The 21,835-nt window shown below is 38.9% G+C and overlaps 2 protein-coding genes across 5 annotated transcripts; one reads left to right on the forward strand and one right to left on the reverse strand.

The window, feature by feature from the left end:
- The first annotated feature begins 743 nt into the window (after window positions 1-743).
- On the forward strand, window positions 744-19,106 carry LOC143344988 (dual specificity protein phosphatase CDC14A). The gene is made up of 11 exons (XM_076771641.1): window positions 744-795; window positions 10,269-10,458; window positions 10,546-10,793; window positions 10,867-11,128; window positions 11,603-11,732; window positions 12,156-12,334; window positions 12,548-12,660; window positions 13,011-13,076; window positions 14,236-14,436; window positions 18,293-18,506; window positions 18,924-19,106. Exons 1-9 carry the CDS (start codon window positions 744-746, stop codon window positions 14,430-14,432), a joined length of 1,437 nt encoding a protein of 478 aa, XP_076627756.1. The 3' UTR covers window positions 14,433-14,436; window positions 18,293-18,506; window positions 18,924-19,106.
- Window positions 14,445-19,621, reverse strand: LOC143344507 (PHAF1 protein CG7083). Of its 4 annotated transcripts, none has more exons than XM_076770628.1 (8): window positions 19,336-19,621; window positions 18,625-18,707; window positions 18,313-18,540; window positions 18,012-18,230; window positions 17,782-17,931; window positions 17,497-17,661; window positions 17,233-17,409; window positions 14,445-17,023 (listed from the first exon to the last, which is right to left on the reverse strand). In XM_076770628.1, exons 2-8 carry the CDS (start codon window positions 18,703-18,705, stop codon window positions 16,826-16,828), a joined length of 1,218 nt encoding a protein of 405 aa, XP_076626743.1. In that variant the 5' UTR covers window positions 18,706-18,707; window positions 19,336-19,621; the 3' UTR covers window positions 14,445-16,825. The 4 variants fall into 4 exon arrangements, with proteins under 4 accessions (XP_076626743.1, XP_076626740.1, XP_076626739.1 ...); XM_076770625.1 differs by having other exon boundaries at window positions 18,021-18,230; window positions 19,220-19,621; XM_076770624.1 differs by having other exon boundaries at window positions 19,220-19,621.
- Window positions 19,622-21,835: the final 2,214 nt, after the last annotated feature.

A 21,835-nucleotide genomic window follows, 5' to 3' on the forward strand; every position in this document is an offset into this window, starting at 1 on the left:
CTACGGTTTCCCTCTTCTAGACAGCACGACGGCCACTCGTCCGTCATCCCGTTGGGGATGATAATGATTTCGTTTTCAATACCTCGTCCGATCAATTAACGAACGTCGGTACTTTTCTGTCGGCGCGTTACGTCCAGCCGCGGCGTGACGACTCATAAACGATCGATAATAAACGACGATAAACGAACCAGAGTGACTTCAAGAGGAATTCCAACGCTTCGATGCTGGAGGATCATTCGATCGCGCGTAAATCGCTCTTTGCGTTCGATAATCAGAATTATTCGAAACAATATTAATCTTTGGACGCAACGAATCATATTAATCGTCTACGATCGAATAGATCATTTTCAATGGTACGTCAGCGGACGCAACGATACAAGCAGTAAAAATTCTCTGGAATTTTAACGCTTATATCGACTCGTTCGAGCATTATTAAAAATGTTTCGTTTAATTGCAGGCAATTTATATAGTTTGGTATAGTACTGAACAAATTTTTCGTCGGTGTCGATGATTTATTTATAACGAGGAAGTGCTAGAAGACAGGTCGATTTAAAAAATTGTATTTGTATCTTAATTCCCGTTTCTTGGGTCTGAACGATCGAGCGGCTTGTTATAGTGATTTATTTAATTTTATAGAAATTGTTGTTAACGCCAAGTAACGTAAACGCGTCGCGTTATCTGCCTTGCAACGTTAGAACGTAACATCAAACGAAATCGATGACGAGATAATGGACGCAGACAATATGACGTTCGGCGCTGAATATAAATCGTCTCTTATGAGTCAGAATGTCGCGGGTGAGCGGCATTGTTCATAATTCTCGATCATTGAATAAATCCAAAGTATTCGACGAGACTTTGCGCCATCTGTCGGGAAACGAGCAGAATTACGAGAAACTTGACTGATAAATGCGTTACCGCTAATCTTTCTCCAACAATTAAATAAATTAAATGATATCTATAATGTAGATACAATTATAATATCAACGATAATCAACGTGAAAAAAGTGTCTCGTAAAATATTCGGATAGAATAATTTCTATTTTGCGAAAAGATCGTACCGTTCGATCAACTCGAAAAAGCAGTAGAAATTTGTAAATTTGTATTTAACAATTTCTCGAGATATGCTCCGTTACTGGTCGGGCGCAATTCATAATTTTCTCCGTGCCTCTTTCTCGATTGGAAATATATAATTTTATATAGTCTGATTAACGTCGCATTATTGACAACTTACGTATTATCATCTCGACTCGTCTTCTGGATAATACAGTGGTTCTCAGTGTGTTCGTGTCCTGCTAAACGTGCCACTTTTATCGTTGTATTAAGCAAAACTAAAGTTTGCGCTCGGAAGCTATCTTTTAATTTACAGAACGAAGAAACGCTCGATCGTGCAACCAATATTTTCCTTTGTATCTCAGAACACGACGAAAACAATGTTTGCAAAGCACGAGAGAATTTTAATCGACCTATCGATAGCAAACGGAATAACCACGATACCAGAATCGCTAGAAAGTCGAAATTCCTCGTCACAACGGTCGAGAACCTCTATCTGTTGTTCAGCAATTGTCATTTCGCGAATAGCAGTCGCGAGTTACGACGGCAATACGGGAAATGCTACACTCATCCACCCTGGCCAGGCAGAACGACCGTTACATCGTGTGGTCTTGCTGCTATTCTCTCTTCTGCGTCAATGGTCGATCGTGGAAAAAGAAAATCCAGTCTAGATGCCGGTAATTTCTGCGAATTAACCGGCAACTAATACCGTGCATCGCTGACGGTCGCGATGGACGACGATAAACAGCATCTGCGGCTTGATTTCTCTTTCCTGAAATCTCTTTCGCGATTATACAAGTCCTTGCAAGTCTCATCGAGCACATTTTCTATAGTAGCGAAAACGATAGATAGTTGCCATTACAAAAGCGCAATTTACGGGCTCAGAGAGCATCCATAAGGGTTCCAAACCGCCATAATCGTTGGATCGATCGCTTTGGGTGCTCGCTGAAAGGAAAAAGATCGGTCAGAACCGTGGATGGTCGACGCAGACTCAACGGGAACGTCGTATTCGCGACATTTCGAACGCGTTCGAGTACCCTAGGCCTCCTGTTATCGTCGACTTAAAAAAAAAACTCGCGTTATCTTAATGCCCGCGGTACGTGAGTAGATACGTATTCGGTTCGAGAGATCTGCCGGATGGTTAGGAGGTTCACGCGGCACCTGATGACCGGAAGTTGTCGATACCGTAATGTTCGGGTACCAGCCAACCGGAAGCAAGTTCCACGTGTATCGTGCGCTACAGAGACGAGAGAGGGGGTGTTCGAGGAGATTGGCTTTACGGTGACTTTCTTAACGAACGACTCAATAAATCAATCACGTAAAAGAAACGTATGCGCAATGTTTTTCGCATATGCGCGATGAGTTATTAAAGGACCAGTCGGCGACGATTAATTTTCACCAAGTACAAGCCCGTTTCGCAACGATAGCGCTTCCCGGGGACGTGACTGTCTTGAAACGCGTGCTTTCGCCCCACCAATCTTTAACCCTTTGGATGTACCATTTAAGGAAACACATTATATAGGATCTATTTCGTACGAAAGCGATCGTAGAAAAGCCTCGTAGTGCAAAGGGTTAAGTTAATTTTCTCCAAACGATTTCTCTTCGAAACGTTTTAAAATCGCGAGATCAGCGACGCTCGGGTGTCAGGCGTTGGAAAGGGTATCGGTACGATTAGAAATGGTCTTTCCAAGGTCAGGATGATCGGGCCCCGATCTCCGTTTCCCAATGAGAAAGCCCAATAAAGAGCCCGGCGCGGCGATCACGATCTCACCGCATCTAAAATCACCCGGCGGTCCTCGTGATTGTATTAATTCACTTGACAGAATACAGAATACGGGACGCAGAGTGTATACAGATGCGGGAGCGACCGTGTGGATGTGGATGTATTGTCTTCTCGGCTCCTTTCTCGCATTAGCATAAGAATTCAGCGTGTACCTGACGCGCGTATCAATGGGATGTCCCGGTGAATCAAGACTTAAATCTTGCACCATGATCACCACCGACAGTCGAATGTTGAAATATCGTCATCAACGATTGAAACCTGGGACACGTTGACCCGCGAGAGAGCGGGAAGAACCACCGCCTCTACGATCGTTTCGGGGAAAGAGTAATCCTGTCGCAACGCGTGCCGTAGAAACCGATTCCGCAGACGTTACCGGGATTACGGTGCGTCTGACAGAATTCTACTTCGAATCCCGTAGGAAGAAACTCCTATCGAACGACCGTTTAACGATTAAAATTATTCTCCTGTCCCCGCGTGGACATTGCGGAAAAATCTGCCACACTTCGGATACCTCGTGCATCGCGTTACTTTACGAATAACGATCTTTGTTGTCGGAGCGTCCGCGCACAGTTACGAAGATGAATCCGCTCCGAAGACGCAGCGACCGAACCACGACGTTTATCATCCTAACGGGAATCACGTAGGATCACGATAAATTAAAAACGGCGAGCGGAATACTTCCAAACGAGGATCTCTCTGTATCCGCAAGAAATCTCGTGTTTCGATGCTATCGATTTCGAATAAAAGTACAGTCGAAACTATGGTATCGTTGGTATACAATTTTACGACGTTGCTCCGCTTGTAAAGGGAAGACTCTGATCTTGGACGTCGAATAGGCCAGCTCTTGATCCCGGGGGCAGAGAGAGCGTCCGAAGATTCGAAACGCGGTGATCCCGAGTGGGAAGGATCCAGAAATTGTTACGTGCCCGCTAGCGGTCGTCGTGATACGAATGCTCATGCGTATCGACCGCGGTCATCCGGAGAGAATAGGAGACAGGAGGAGAGTTCCCCGGGTGGCGTAGTCCCCGCCAGAGCTTTCTTCGACAGCGCGTGGTGCACACTGCACACGCGCGCGAGCGCAACGACGTTGAAATCCGCGCCGAGTAGAGAGAGAGAGAAGGAGAGGAGCACGCGAGAGAACGGTCGTCAAAGGCGATTGTCCGTCCACGCGGAAGCGGAGCCGCCTGCTCGCGAGCATCTATCCCTCGGTCGCCTCTTACTCGCAGAACACGTACACCTCGTGTCCCCGTACACGTTCCTCGGGGCTGGCTCTCTTCTGCGCCGGTATTTTGGTACCGGTGTGTATGTGCCAGTTTAACTCCGGCCCTCTTGGCTCGCGGCTCTGCAACCGTCCAAATTATCGGACGCAACGATGCTTTCGCGACGCACATTCCGATCCATGGGCGTCGATGCGGCTTCCAGGTGAAAAGCGTCGATCCTTTGGGTTCCATCTACGCCTCCCATCCACCGACGATACCGATCGATGTTCCTTTACGTGTCCTGAATCTTCGATGCCCTCCGATGGATGACACGATTAATCCGAATCCCTCTTCTTTCATAATTTCCAACTTTTCTTTTGCTTTCCAGGTACACGGTTGTCCAAATTATTAAATTTTATGTCAGAAGATCTTGGACCAAGTTGCCTCCTACTCCCTGAAATAGCATTACGCAAGTTACCATTCCTAGGTTAATGTTTCTTCGCGTGCTTCGAATCGATGAATCTTCCGAACCAATCTGACGACACTTGTTCTATTCTTCAGTTTGTTGAGTTTCTTACTTCATTTCAGATAAGTCTAGGTCTTCTTGCACTTATTAATCTCACTCGTTTCAAAATGGAGGATAGTCTAGAAATAAAACCCAAGTATCAATATTTTGCTAGAGACTCTGACGTCCAGCAAACTTGAAAACATCGGTACGGGTCGGAAGTGACCCGTCATCCTGGACCCATCCTCTTTTCTCTGTCGATCGACCTTCCTTTACCGCGAAGCGAGTTCACGCCTGCTAATTGCGCTTCCAACGAGTATCGTTCGAGATCTATTTTAAGCGCGCGTATCTCGGGTAACGTTACAAGCCGGATAAGGCCGTTGAATACCGAGGGGATTCCGATTTTCGCGTCCTCGTCGGCCGACCCGTGCATCGGCGTTTCGTTTCAATCGATCGCCAAACGGGTAAGGCACCTTCGCGAACGCGACCAGCATTGTGGTCGGGCGGGACCGCCGAATATGGACGCGGCTCGAAGATGAACGTAGCCGATGAGACTGCTTAGCGAATAAGGACGTGACGTAGTTATATACATGCGTATAAGGAAAACGGATTTGCTGTTAATAGTCAATATGCATTAGAGAAACAATGAGCGGATCTTGATGCCGCACACGACGACCGCAGAGGATGTTGATCGCGAGACACCTTCTGGAAATTTTTAACGACCAAAGCCGTCGACGACGTCGACGTCGTCTTTCCTTCGACCCGGACACCCGGAGGGGATGCCCCTGGATCAACTTTATTCGGCAAACGGTCATTTTTTACGTCGTTTCGGCCTCGGTCGGGATCGTAAGCGTCGCTATCGACGATAAAGGAGGCCACGGTGTCCTGACTGTTATCGCGAAAAGAACATTTTATGGGCGAAAAAACGGATTTCTCTCGCGTCGTGAGCATTCTTTGTACGCGCATTGATGAAACCTGAGCTGACTGAACGACGACAACGTCTAAACGGTAGGAACGCAGTAAGGAAGAGACCAAAATCGATTCGATGTTGCAACTCGAACCCGTTTCGCGTAAAATCACCGGTGAAATCTCACGCGACTCGTTTACCAATTGGAAAAGATCTGCCAACGAATTCGATTCGACCTTATCGCCGCTGGCCGGCTACGCGTTCCGCCTTAGTAGCGCGCACACGCGCGACCGTATCAGCCCGAAGATATGGGTTGGGCTTTGCATACGTGCGCAACCACGATTACGATACCTCCAAGAATCTAAAAGAAAACGTCGGGGAATCGGACGATTCTGAAACCCGGGAGTCGTCCAAGTCAGACACTCTGGCGTAGAGGAAGACTATTGGCAAAGAGGGGAGGTGGAGCAAAAGAAAAAGGAGAAACGGAGAACATGGACAGACACAGAGTGAAATCGAAGGGGATGAACACAGCAGCAACATAGAATAATCCCCGGTTAACCGAAGGGGTCCATCGTATCGATAAAGTAGATGGCCAGAGACATGAAGTTGCAAAGCTACCGAGAAGCAAACGTTTAGATGCTAATAAGATGCTGGGGGAGGAGGGGTCAGGACTTGAGGGGAAAATCTAAGAATGCTATTTCTAGCCAGAAATCAAATAACGTGGAACGTGGAAAAGGGTCGTTCCAGATAGTGGGGAGAGCGAAAGAGGGAACGGATGAAGACGACATAGGTGGAAGAGCGGAGAAAGGAGAGATGTATTCGAATGCGTATCACGATTCGCTACGAAATCTCGGATTCTATTAACGGAGAAATTATAACGGATTGACGGACGCAGGCATGGATGCACGGACGGATGGACGGAGCCGCCTCCTGTCCCGAGTAAAGATTTCTCTTGAATCGTAAATACCGATCGGACGCCGGCGCGATATCCACCGGTCGGATGCCCCTTGTCGCTTTACCGGTTAGGCACCACGTTGCATGTTAAAGTACTTCCCGGTGCACTCGCAAATTGTACCGCAGACCGACGGCGAGGTTTATGCAACCTGGATAAGGAACACGTCCGCGTGCGACGTCTCGATTTAGAAGAACCGCCTACGACCAGCTGGACGATTCAGCGACACCGCCATCGATGCGTGCAGCTTCGACGTAAATCGAGAAAACTCTTCCTCCGGGGATACCATGGTTTCACTACGAGGAAGTACAGAGTTAATAACAGCGACGGAACCTTGAATTTAAACAGAATGAAAACTACCAAAGACGATCTGGTGGTTTTGCGATATACATATGATCTCCGGGAGTTCGTACACTCTAAAATAAACCTCTGATCCTCGACTTTCTCGAGGACCTAAGAACCTGGTAATCAACTTTCCAGATTAGCAATTTACCTATATCTAGTCAGACTTCCGTATTAGAGAATGTCTATGTTAGCTGATAGTTATAGTAGATTCGACGCGAATAATATAGATTGAATCCTTAGCTAGCGTGAGATGTGTCAATTTTAATGAAAGCCGCACCTACGCCGAGCTGAACGATCGAACAACACTATCCTCGAGACATGCAACTTGGAGTAAAATCGGGAAAACGATTTTTCATCGGGGATCAAACAGTCTATTGAAATAAGTAACGATTCGTTGATATTTTGTAAGCTACGTGCCCCTGTAACAGTTCCATTTATTTGTTTTCAGCTTGAGATTCTGCAGATAAAAATCAGTCGAGCAGCAGAATATACGATTTCAAGCTGGCACACACTGTAGACGGTATGATAATGAAGTTTATTTCACGTTGTTATGCGTAACAGTCGTTATCTATTCGGTATTCCTTGCCAGCCAATTTATCTGATTTTGTGTATGTACATTTTGTACCCGTTGATACGAATCTAATTGGAAAGTAAACTAGTCTAGAAATTCATATTTAAGGCGAATTTTTAGAGTACATTCACCGTGATTCAATACCATATCATCGGGGATTACTGCAAAAATTCGACCTAAATCTAAGTTTCTCAAGATTTATTTACTTTCCAATTAGTCTTATATCAGCAGTACACAAATCAGATAAATTAACTGGCAAAGAATGCTGAATAGATAACTGATACGCATAACAACATGAAAGAAATCTCATTATCATATTATGTATAGCGAGCAGCACCACGAGCAGCACCAGACCAAACGAATGAAACTAATACAGGGGCGTACGATTTAACATATATTTATTTAGTATTAGAAAATAGTAATAACGCAAAATATAAAGTAAATAATTCGAAAAGTGGTACCAACCTGTTGCACAGAATATTTACAAGAAAATTTTCTACACCATATTATATTACACATTTGCACTTAACGTGCTTATCAACACACAAATTTTAAAGTATTATTTTTCCGTATATCTTAACAAAATAGTCTGCACATATTGTCCTACCGCAGATAACCATGTTACTTTTATATACATTAATAATTTAAAAGCTGATAAACTTGTACCAATGAATAAAAAATAAACATTAATTATCAGTTCAAGTAACAATTGACTTGGTGGTAAGTTGAAACTTTTGAATTTCTTATATAGTTTAACGCAGTTATCATGTGTGATATTAAATTGATGTATGATATACAGGGTGTTCGGCCACCCCTAAGAACAAATTTTAATGGAAGATTCTAGAAGCCAAAATAAGACAAAAATCAAGGATACTAATTTGTTGATCGAGGCTTCGTTAAAAAGTTATAGAAACATTTCCGTCCACACAGTACATTTTCGGTAAAGAATTTTTTTTCTCAAAAGTACGTAGGATTTCGGGGGTATGTGTATTCACCAAAAATGATTGTAATTGACCCCCGCGATCAAAAATAATTTTTTTAAAACGATTTGAAATTTTTCGTTTTCGCCGAAAAATTTAAGCACCTACCCCCTATCGATTTTTCTTAAAAATTCCTTTTTCATTTTTAATAAATTTGGTTAGCGTTGTACAATTAAATTTTCTAATACTTTTTTGTACGTACCTATGAACTCCACTTGAGAAAAAAATTTCATTGAAATATATTCACTATTGTAGGAGTTATGGCTGTTTAAAAATTGGACCATTTTTATGGTGTTTTTCTCACTTTACGCGGTCAAGGAACAACTTTTTCAATATTGTTAGAATTTCTACATATTCTCCACTAAAATACGCGTTGTTTGCATTTTGAAAAATTAAAATCGTACAATCCGATCAGGAGTTATGAGGTTTCAATGATGCGCATGAAATTTGGTGGCCGAACACAATAATTTACAATAATTTATAATTCTCAGTAACATGATTATAATTAAAAAGCAGACAAGAAAAGTATTAGGGGAGTGGACTCACCCCCAGCATCTTCTCACGGCGCCTCTGTGATTTCTTTGAATCCTCCATTCTGCAAACTCGCGGTCCTTTGATGATGATTTCGTAGAATGACGCAGTCCTTCTAGGACTGCAATCGCTTCTGAAATAATATAAAATATGTTATAGATTATGGTTAAAAATATTCCCCGAGAAGATTGATTTCACTCATCGAACTATAAAATTATTCAAATTCTATTATTGACCGTTCATTTTGTTTTATTAAGGTAAGTCTGTTCGATTGGTTTCCATGAAAGAAAAATCTGAAAAACGTAGTGGCTTGACATCTTGACAAACGTTTCGCATCAGCGTGTCAAACATGAAATAAATAACTTGGCATGATAAATTACCGTACGTTTAAGGGCAGATTTCCCTTCGATATAAAATGAAAATTAGATGGGGTACGTAAAAATTTAAATTATACAGGTTTACTTTGCACACAAAATTTTTAATATTTACCCTATTATGATTCTCGAATATATTTCTTACAACTAATCACTTAAATAAGCTACATTTTCTCCCATCGTCTTTGTTAATGTTTAAAATAATCTCAAATCACACTTTACCACTACGATCTAGGTTGAGAAAATCATGTTCTTGGTTAACCACAATTCTACAACCAGTTCTTTTCTGTGACGATAGCGAAACTATGTAGAAATTGTTAGAAAATTGATCTCTCCGAAGTGTATCGACGTTAAATTAAACGGGATTCGACCCAAAATATAATTATGCAACATTTAAGCATAGGAACAATAGATTTCGTTGGAATTGCGATCGAATATTTGTCTATTGGAAAATGATAAATGTTCAACTTACGAGGAAATAATTATTTATCCTGTTGCAAAACGGTCCGCTGTTGTTTCACGATGAACGAGCCAAGAAAACTTGGATTTCTAAAAAGTTATCGAAATATTTATGACCACAGGCTCTGCGACGTGGAAGGTAGTATTACAGAAAAATTCAAATTTCTTTATTCACGCTTTACGTAACTTGTATTAATTAATAAATAATTTTCACCCCTGGGAAAAATTTTAATGGCAGATTCTAGAGGCCAAAATAGGACGAAAATCAAGAATATCAATTTATTGATGGAGGCTCTGTTAAAAAGTTATTAATTTTTTAAGTTCCGCCCGTACTGAATTTTTTTCTTGAAAATGCACAGGATTTCGAGGGTATGTCTATTCACCAAAAATTACTGTATTTGACCCCCGTAACCGATGAATAATTTTTCCAGAACGATTTGAAATTTTCGAATTTAATTGTTAATAACTTTTTAACGAAGCCTCCATCAAGAAATTGGTATTCTTGATTTTCGTCCTATTTTGGCCTCTAGAATCCCCCATTAAAATTTTGTCCCAGGGGTGGCCGAACACCCTGTATTATAAACTCGATTGGAGTTTCAGCAATCGCTACAGTTTACAAACATCCGGATGTTACTTACATTAGCGAATACATAAAGGATAAATTTTATTTCGCGACATTGTCAAACGGTCGAAAAAACGCAAGAAGCAACTCGAGCATACATTTTTTTACCATCGACGACGAACTGATCTACCAGAATTTTTACAACGACTTTGGCCCTTTAAACATTGCTTGCTTATACAAGTAAGACTAGTACTTTTAAATTAAGCAATCCGTGAAATTTTTATATCTTTTAAATTTGACAATTTTTTTAAAATAAACTGCTAACAGATATTGCAGAAAGGTAAACAAAAAACTGCAGAGTCCGGCGAACAAGTGCAGAGAAATTGTGCATTACACGTCGCAACGGGATCACAAAAGAGCGAATTCCGCTTATTTGGTAGCTTCCTACGCTGTTTTATATTTAAATAAAAGCCCCAGGGATGCTTACGACGCTCTATTCATGGGAGGCGATCTACCGATAAAACCGTTTCAAGATGCATCTATGGGTGCCTCGATTTATAATATACACATATTAGGTAAGAAATGTGATTCTTTCAAAACGAATAGTTTACTAGCAACCTATCGTCCTATCGCTTTTTGGGGGTACAGACTGTTTGAACGCGCTTAAAAAGGCAGCCAAATACGGTTTCTTTAATTTCGACGACTTTGATCTAATCGAATACGAGAAATACGCGGACATGCGAAACGGCGACTTGAACTGGATGGTACCGCAGAAGTTTCTAGCTTTCGTTGGTCCAAGCACGGAACCCTGCTCGTGTTATCACCCGCCCGAGTCTTACATTGACTATTTTTTTAAAAACGCCGTCACAACTGTCGTCAGACTGAATAAAAAAACGTACGATGCGTCCAGGTACGTGTATAAATTTTTTTAATTTCGTACCCATCGCGCGGTGGCTAATTTCATAGATCTAGGTGGACAAAATGAAAGTATTGATGTTATCGAAACAGCCCCAAATCCTATTTCATATACAGAGTGTTCGACCACCCCTGGGGAAAATTTTTATGGGAGATTCTAGAGGCGAAAATAAGACGAAAATCAAGAATATCAATTTCTCGACTGAGGCTTCGTTAAAAAGTTATTAAAAAATTAAATTAAACAATTTCAAATCGTGTAGTCGGCTGTCGTCGTTGTTGTTGTCGTTATTATTACTACTATTATCATTATTATTATTATTAATATAAATATAAATATGTATGAAATACAAATAGTGACACAAAATTCATAAATATGTTTCTTAAGAAATTTGACCATCTAAATCGTTTGAATTGCCCACTGTACATGGATATTATAAATAATATAGTTATTTATATGGATATTTTTCAGATTCACCAAGGCAGGCATAATGCATTACGAAATGTTCATGCCGGACGGTACCGTTCCACCGAAAAGAATTTTGAATCAATTTTTATCGCTCAGCGAAAATACCGCCGGACCTATAGCAGTTCACTGCAAAGTAATTAATATTCGTCTACTGTTTTTATACAGGGTGTTCGACCACCCCCTGGGACAAAATTTTAATGCGGGATTCTAGAGGCAAAAATAAGGCGAAAATCAAGAATACCAATTTCTTGATGGAGGCTCCGTTAAAAAGTTATTAACAATTAAATTAAAAAATTTCAAATCGTTCTGGAAAAATTATTTTCGTTTGCGGGGGTCAATTACAATAATTTTTGGTGAATAGACATACCCACGAAATCCTGCTCATTTTTGAGAAAAAAATTCTGAACGGTCGGAACTTGAAACGTTAATAACTTTTTAACGAAGCCTCCATGAACAAATTGGTATTCTTGATTTTCGTCCTATTTTGGCCTCTAGAATCTGGCATTAAAATTTTTCTTAAACTGTATTTGTTTTGTTTTTCGTTTCAACGACTCAGGCTGGTCTAGGAAGAACAGGTTCGCTAATTGCGGCGTATTTGATAAAACATTACAAAATGACAGCCAGGGAAGCCATTGCTTGGATAAGGATTTGTCGACCCGGTTCCGTTATCGGGCACCAACAAACATGGTTGGAGAACATTGAAAAGAATTTGTTGAGCGCGGGTGAACAGTACAAGTAATTGGAATTTTTCACGAAAATGTAATTATTATAAGAAAAAATTTATCGAAATCGACGTTAATTTAACAATTTCGAAAAGAATATATAGTAAAGTTCCGTTACTTTATTATTGATAAAAATAAAATAAATTTTTACAATGATGTTATTTAATTTAATTTATTATAAATACCTATTTTCGATGTGGCTGCTAATGATGTATTTATGTTGCAGATTGAAGTACTATGGTGATGGTGATAGGACACTGCATCATAAGTGGGGAATATATTCAGTGGCAGAGAAAATCGACAGAAAAACGGACTGTTCTGACGAAGCTGGATACAGAGGTAAATATTTCTACGTGCATCTAGAACATATTTAAATAATATGCGTGTAAGAAATGATTTCGAGAACGTGGAATCAAAAAAAGGAAAAAGGCGAATATAGATTTACCTGATGCACAAAAGAAACGTAATTTTCATCGTCAGCTACGTATTTCTCTTATCTGTGGTCGATATCTTTGACCAATCGTAGATTTTAATAGACAGAAAACTGGAAAAGGGAATAAGATATGTTGACATTCGAAATATTTATTTAACTTCGATCGTGTATCTTTTTAATCAAAGGCAATGGAGAACATTAATTTTAGTCTAAGAAGACCTAGCATTTTTTTAAAAGAAATTTTTAATCATTTCAGAATCCTACAAATACGAGAATCTATCGATGGAGAAAACGAACAAGACGAAATTCACTCGAATTTTAGGTATATATTTGATTTTAATATTTTCGTAATTCTATATTTAATGCATAAATGTCGTCGAATTTGATCAAAAATGCAAATGAAAGATTGCAATTTGTTATCAGGGAAATATTTTTGTTAAATGACTGTAGCTCAGCTATTCGTTTGCAACAATATTTCGTAGTAATGTATCTTTTTAAAACTAAAAACTTCTATGCAAGTGATATTGTATAATTTTGTTAAAATTCTGGTAAAATATTAGATTACGGGTACATTGAGATCGAATTACTACCATGCAATATTTTAACCTATTATGTCGGAAGTTTATTATCATTATGTATACATACGCAGCATTAAGCAAGTAGAACTTGAAATTTTCATTGCGAGAATATCTTGGGATTCATTTTTAACCAGAAATGAAGAAATAAAACGAGAGAACGAACGGCATTCCATCTTATCCTGTGCACGTTTAGGCGGAAGAGACGCAATTGCGCAGTAGAGCTGCCAGGCTGCGCGCGCATCTACACTCGACTATAATTTATTTTTCAGTACACGATTTTAAATTCTACAATGGTTATTTGCCTGAAAGGAAAAGAAAAAAATACGTTATATATTTTTATGTTTTTATAGAAATTGTCTCCCAACCTCGAAAAGTTTTTATTTATAAAATATTAAGAATACTTAATTGCGCGCCAAATGGTGGTCACTTGGCGGGAGTCAATAGCTGCGCACGCAGCCAAAGTACTAACAGAATCATACTTCACACTGAATAAAACTATATCTGACAATCAGTAAGAGAAAAATATAAAGGAAAAATTCAATTATATTTTTTATAAATTAATAATAAGTTAAATAATTCTCTATGAGCAATATTTAACATAATTTAAGAGAAACCATTCGCGCGCCAAAAATAATCCTGCGCGCGCATCTATCCGCCAATAAACGAGCTGATCGTTATTAGTTTTTATCGAAATCGTAGTCAAAATCGCGAATGTGATTATTTTGTGATTTTTTAACTTGTGTTTTACGTTAATTGTGCACACAGTGAAATTTAAATCGGGTGAGTTGTAACGAATTAATTTAGTTTCATATTTAGAAACGGAAAAAAGAAATTCAACGATAATACGTTAACATTACGTATGCATTTATCGTGAAAATAATTTTCCGTTATATTTTCTTGCAGGGAAATTAAAGAGCATCGGAGGAACGGAAAAGGAATTGCAGATACACAGAAATAACGATCCACAAACCATGACACAAGGGGACAGGTTGAACAAAATCAAAATGAATAGACACAAACTGTCTCGGGGCTCCGAATCACAGGAAAGTAGCATCGCTTATGGGCTCGGCAGTTTGAAAAATTCGCGTAAAAGGAAATAAAGAGGTAAACTATAAACAGAAACTTACTGTTTTATTGCATTCACAACATGAGACGTTCGAATATCGTTTCAATCAGCCGCGAGCAATCTCGCCAATCAGACAATAAAATTTTTCACGAGGATTATTGAAGTCAGAGCTGCGAAAGAAATGATTTATAGAAAATTGTTTTACACGATTTTATAATCCATTCGATACAAAACTATTTTTTTTCGTATAAATTAAATAGAGTTTTGTCGGTGAGTATTATTAGAAATAATTATATAGAGAATATAATTCCTGATCGTTTCACTAACTTAATAATTTAAGTTTTCTTTTTGATCCATTTTTCGTTACATCAATCACAATGAAAAATACGAAGGAAAAACGCGATATAACAAAATTCGGTGAAATTTCTTCGAAAGATTCTATGCTCTATATATTTACTTCAAAATAATTTTCACGCAAAATCAGTTTACCGTAGCATCACAAAATAGGAGGTATTCCATCGAAATAGGATTTTGAGAAACAAGGACAGGCGCAATTTTCTAATTGCGAAGCGCCGTCTGCGTCTCCCAATTTTCTACAATTACGCATCAATTAACACTTTTTTCGATCGCCGTTTATTCCCTTATTTCGTTTTCGAATCGCGAGTCTTGACGCAATGAGATCACTTTGCATTCGAATTCGAAATAAAGAACGGTTTGCACCCAATAAAAGCGGCAGAATTTGTAAAAATTTCTTTCGAGAACGTAGATGTCAAATTTCCCTAATCGATCGAATAGGAAAATAAAACAATCGCAAAGGCTGTGCAGATAAAAGTGTTAATCGAAGCAATTATCGTTCATACTTGACGTGTCCATTCAACGGTCATCGTTATTATATTTTACGATTATTATTCGTTACAGATCTTACAATCATTGTAATTTATCAACTATCGAAGTTTATACGATACATAAAACATATTTTTTTTTTTTTTTATACCCTATAATTAATGAGAACAGTTCGGAATAGGGTATACGATTGTGCAATTTAACATCGAAGTGAATTCAAATTTGTAGAGAAAGAAACTTTCCGTGAGTAACTGCTTTTCCAGCAGATTTATAGAGGAATTCAATGTTACATTTAAATACTAAAACATTAACGACTAATCGGGTTTTGCGAATATACGTATTTATACCGCAATATTACGTAACGGCACAGAGAGAAATATAAGAAAGTAAATTATTAACTAAACATCGTTCTTTTTTTTTTGTGTTAATGCAAACAAGTAACCAATACAATTAATGGGCCTTATGGTCTGGCATATCACAATGTTCAGAGTTTAATAGATGGGAGTGTAAAAAGCAGGCCATCTGTTTAATTACTCTTGTACAGACAAACATACTTTATCCCCTAAAGACGTTTACATCGTCCCAACACTTTTTTTCAAGAGAGAATTCATTACTATGTTTGTTAAGAAATTAACATAAGGTATATTTAAGATACTATAACTCACATTTTTTACGTTTAATTCTATACAGACTGAATGAGTAATACCGTTCATACGCATATCATGCGTATTATGCTGTGTGATTTCTATATTCAAACGTTATTTTTTGCTCCATTCGTTTATTTTCATTATTTGTTACTCGAAACACGGGTTACAAAATTTTGCTTTACGAAAGTTAGATATTTTTTTTTTTTATTACTTGCACTAAGCACATTATTATATTTTACGATTATTAATCGTTATTATTATAATCATTGTAGATTTATCATCAGCTATCAAAATTTGTATTATCCTCTGGAACTACTTCCCCCTTTTTTTTTTTTTTTTTTTTCTTTCTTTTTTTTTTACAGAGCTCAGATATTGTAGTATTGATTGCTCACACAAAACCATTTTTTTTTTTTTTACTTTTTGTTTAACTATAGTTAAAACTTATAACCAAAAGATAAAAACGGTATATTAAATATGATATTATCGAATATTGCAGACAGTTGTACCCCTTAGTTGATTTCTTTTTGGGTTTTTCATTTTTTCGTTTTTTTTCCGTTTCATTTCCTCGATAGATAACTCCAAGGAAAAATGTAAAATGTTACAAGCAACAATATGTGATATTCAAAATGATATCGCTTGGTTTCTGAGCCTCACGCCACGCTGTTCCCCAATAATCATACATTATTTTACCTAGCATTCTTCCGTTTTCAGATTACATTAGTGTTAAAAAAAACCACCGTCGGTGTTTTACATGCATTACTCTTAACACTTCTGTTTATAATCACATAGTCTTTTCGAGTAGATGTTATTATGCAATTGCCAACGTTAAAACTTTCTCATTCTTTAAATTTCTTTTTTCTATCATTCTAATGCCATTTCTTCGTTTGCTCGTTCGAAAGCGTTTTATAATGCACCGTATTATAGTAAATTACCAAGGTCACGCAGCTCGGTATAAAGTTACACTTGCAATGTGTTGGTTTGCCATGACTTCAACGATCGCATCGCGTATACCATAACAAAACGTACATCCAAATGGATTTGTAGTATTCGTCGAAGACGCACGATTCAAGACCACTGGTCGTGCACTAGCCTTCAGCTGTTCGCTTATTCTATCCCACTTTGTATAGGCAGTGATCTAAACAATAAAAAGCTATTAAAATTATCTTAGTTACAGCAAAAACACGCATTCCTAATATTAACATTCCAGGACATATTTTGTATAAGATCATGAGAAATAATTATCAATAGAGAATCCTACCGTTTCTGCGAATTGCGATACTTCTAGAACATTATATACAATAGCAAAATTTTAAGTATGAAATAAAGTGGATACATGTATCATACCATAACTGGAGAAGGGGAAACATCTATGAGTTTTCCCGATTCAGTGGAATTATTTTCAGGTGGTAAAGATAAAGAGAATTCGCAACGATGATACATATTAAAATTATAATGCCCTGGATAATTTGTGTGTAACACAAATTTCTTAACACATTGGGTTTTGGCATCGAACAAAATGTCCTACGAACGATAACGTGAATTTTAAATGTACAGCTTTTTATTTTGTAACGTGTAATGCATTTTAACCGAGAAGGGGAAAAGACTTACCAATCCTAAAGTGAAATAGTTATAGAAGAAATCCGATCGCCTTATTTTATCACGTTTGTGCGCGTGAGGACTGTGTATGCGCATCTTGTCCTCGGCTTTGAAAAACACCCGAGACGGTGCACCCAAAGCGCTCAACACATCTTCACAAGTGTCGCCAAATAACACCTAAAATTGCACAGCATTTTCGCATGATTTCGCGTTATCGTATATACGAAAACTTCGTGAATACGCGTTTCTATCAATTACTATCAATTCCTCCGTCAAACTATATTATAAAATGTAAACCTCTTTGGTCAAGCAGCGTTTCCTTGGCTCCAGTAATACCCTAGTTACGGAGCTACCTTCTGTGAAAAGATGCAATCTCAGACCTCGAGTGCGCGCTTTATCCCGCATAACATCTACCTTCTCTAAATACAAATTGTTGTGATAGCAGACCTATTAAAAGATAGACATGTAGCTTCCGTCTTGTCTTTTTTTTTTTTTTGCATGCATCCTAAATTATACCACCAACAAACAATAATTACGAGCGGTAAAGGTGGCGGAGGTGCTTTCAAGTTATGCTCGTCTGTTCCACTTCCACTAGCCATATTACCAATGTATATAGCTGTTTTAGCTACAAGGGGGGAAGTCCCGTTTGGAAATTGCAATGATCCTAAACCATGCGCATATCCAGGTTGGAACTTGGAGTCGATGGGAAAGTAAAATGACAATCCACGAAAATTTAAAACAAACACCTAAAACCAATACGCAACATTACGGATAATCTGAGATTCCCTATGTTTCTGTTAATTTTTAGATGGGATAGAGATATCATACTTGTTTGTCGCTATCGTAAACACCAGGATGAGTCGCTCCAAACGAGTGTTCAATTTGTTCGATAGATGGCAAAACTTCCGGCGAATTGAACGGCAGACCACAGTATTTAAGTTTGACTAATTTCATATTATAAATTTCAATTATTTTGAGCCTTTGCACCACTGGATCGAATATAAGCCGTACGCCGTCGTGAGGTAAGTTTATTACTAAATCTACATCTAAAGGATTCTGTGAAATAAATTTCGACTTGGTGAAATCTAATATGCCAAATACAATAACTATTTATCTAAATCTTTTCAGACATATACTTACACTATCGCTATAAAGTACTTGTACTCCCCTTATAATGCCCACTTGAGATTGTATTATCGAAACCGATTGAGAAAAATGCATACCTAAAATAACATCGGCATTAAAGACCCTTGTTTTGCATCATTTTGTTTTTTCTTTTCTAGTTACATAGTAAATTAATACTATATGCGCAATAACAAGCGCTTAATGCAACTCGACAATTTTCGTCTAAGCTTCTATTCATATTTATGATTATACTCGTCAAAGTATCTATTTCTGTTTAATTATCAACCTAACAGTCGATTCTCTCTCTCTAATAGGTTCAACAAAGTGGCGATAGTTGTCAACAATTACATAATATGCAACAAAATATTCATAATAAGCTCCATTTTCTTTGTTTACGCGCGATTGTCAGATGAGGTGTTTACAAATAGAACGAAATAGCGAAGCGAGAACGCTGGCATGACAGCAGCATCGATAAGACGCACTAGACACTGGGGTTCCGTCTTTCGTCGATCGTCTCGGTATCCGCGAATCGGTCGGAAACATCCAATCGTTGGAAAATTATGCGTAATACGACATAGCCGCGATACATTATGAGCGTTTCGTCACTTGCCTAAAATAAATTCCCACTGCTCGCAGCCGAGGGATCTCTCGGGCACTACCTCCAGCTCCAACATTCTACCGATTTTTCCCTGGCTTTTTACTTAAATAAACTAGAACGGAACGTACAACGCGTCTCCAATGATCATGAGAACTGCGTTGCTTCTTTGTCTGGGTATCGCACTGTTACTAATCACCAGATAGCCATATTGCTTCCCAAACAATAAACCTCGACACTCTGCTACGGCTGGCAAACTGTCACCGAACAGCTGATACGTTCCGCAGAATACGTAAAAGCAAACGAAACTATCGGCTATGTACCAACTCGTCAACATGGTATTTCGACGAAAAACTTCGTTTCACGTTCCAAAGATGTCGCGAAACAGACGGCTCTGCCGGCCAAGGTGAACAGCGCGAAGATTTAAGTCGAACGGGTCCTTTGGAATCAATTCAACGCGTACACTTCGAACCAACATTCTCGTCTATGTTTTAAAAAGCGATTTGTTTCATTAGCTCTTGCAACAAATGTAATATTTCTCTACTACTAAATTTCTACTCAAACGCACTTTCATCGTAAAGAAATGATAAAAAGAAAACGACATTAGTATTCAGAGTGTTACAAAGTTACTGTTATTTTACCTCTTCTAACCAATTATACTTTAGCGATTACAATTATTCTTTGTTTCCTAGACACCGACTCAACAGGTACACAGGAAGAATAATTGTTGTTGCAAAAAACAATTCCATCAGTTCTATGCAGTTTAATTGCGTGTACTGTAAGAGCCTTTTCCAACCAGTAATTACCCTCCTTAATTAGAAGGAAATGCTCGCGTTTTAGAGTACCTTGCGTCGACATAGCGAAACTGACGACACGCCTGACATTTTATAAATATTTATCGAACGAAAGACGCGACTCGTGAGTCGTGCGACTTCTCGGTGTCGACAAAATATAGCAAAGTGATATTTTTCAAATAATACTTATAAAATAATTTAACGTTGGTACAACGAACAATAGACAGCTTGTATGCTTGTTCCCCAGATTCCAAAACATGCAACACGAGCATCGATAGAGCTGCTGTTTATTATGAGACGGGGGTTAAAGGCCACACTATGTCGCGACAAAACAACTCGAAACTCTTCCGAAACTATCGCACTCGTATTTTTGTCTTCGTGTAAAAAAAAATGGTACATTTAACCCCGTTCGACAAAGAATCGAATACTTGGCAATGACCGTGTGCGGGAATCGGGCGGTCCCGTTTATTCGTCGAACGCGTATAGGCGAGGACAGATAATAGCGGAAAGATTTTAAATTCGCGCATCGTCACGTAACTCTTAAAAAGCTTCCCTTATCGCATGAATCTTTCCACGATTGATAAAGCAGCCCGTAGTAAATAACGTCGCGAATTTGTAGAATTTACGCAACCGGTCGGGTCAAAATACAAAATGCTTCCCACCTCCCCCGATACAATGTTGAGTCGCTTAACCACAATCATCGGATCGATTGGAAACTCTCTCGCTGTTAGACAAGAGCGTTTCATGGTCACAGAGATTCACCTAGAACTTTGTATCCAACATTCGATCTATTTGATCTTTACGCAATGCGTAAACTATAAACTTATTCAAAAATCAAAAGGAATTTAAATATCGTAAATAAACACATCGAAAAGTGTTTACGCAACAGTGTTTCTAAAATATCAAAAATTACAAAAGAGAAGAATACCTCTCGACCTTACGATATAATTACGACGTTTTGCTCGCTATGGCCATGATCTTGCTACATCCGTGGTCGTTGTAACCAGTTTCCCAAACTTTGTATTGTATATCCGTATACCGAGCTTCATATAAAAGCGAGCGATTGTATGGAAATATGCGTAGATTAAAATCATTACGTTTTGCTCGTTATAGCCTTGATCTCGCTACATCCACGTTTTTCACGACCAAGTTTAACTCTAATTAATATCGTCCTGCGGAAATCCAACGATCCCAATTATTACGCGTGTTCACCGAACGCCCATGGGCGTTTCCAGCACGCGGTACATTGTCCATGCGCCCGTACTATCCAAAAGGGCTGAAAGGGTGAGAACCTTGAAAAATTTATTTAGTTTTCGTCGTACGAACGCAGTGGAAAAGGTTCGCGCCAGTAGCGAAACGTTATTAGCGAGATAGAAATACTTTTGCCTTGCGAAATCGCTGTTGACATATACACAGACCGCGATCGTGCCTACCACATTATGCAATCAATAATGATAACCGTATCGTGGGCCACATAGCCGAGCCCCCAGATACGTCAAGCCACGCACGACTTTCTTTTCTACTGTGTGCACAATGTATACTGTACATACGCGCGTGCCCCTGCGTTTAAATATTCACGCCAACTATGTATGTATATCGACAACTTGGCAGACGTCGACTCGACGCTGTCTGTAACGCAACAAATTTATTATACATTTTTACCGACCACCTTGAACCGGAACTTTATGACACTCGCGAACGGATCGATGTCAAACATTGATAATATTTTCCTTTTACAAACCGCCGCGTATATTTTGCTGCACGCTCGCACAATGCTTGTCGCAGGCCTTTGATATTGTACTCCAATGACTTGGAACACTGCATTCCGAGTCACTTG

This window comes from Colletes latitarsis, chromosome 8, assembly GCF_051014445.1.
Source record: "Colletes latitarsis isolate SP2378_abdomen chromosome 8, iyColLati1, whole genome shotgun sequence".
NCBI lineage: Eukaryota > Metazoa > Arthropoda > Insecta > Hymenoptera > Colletidae > Colletes > Colletes latitarsis.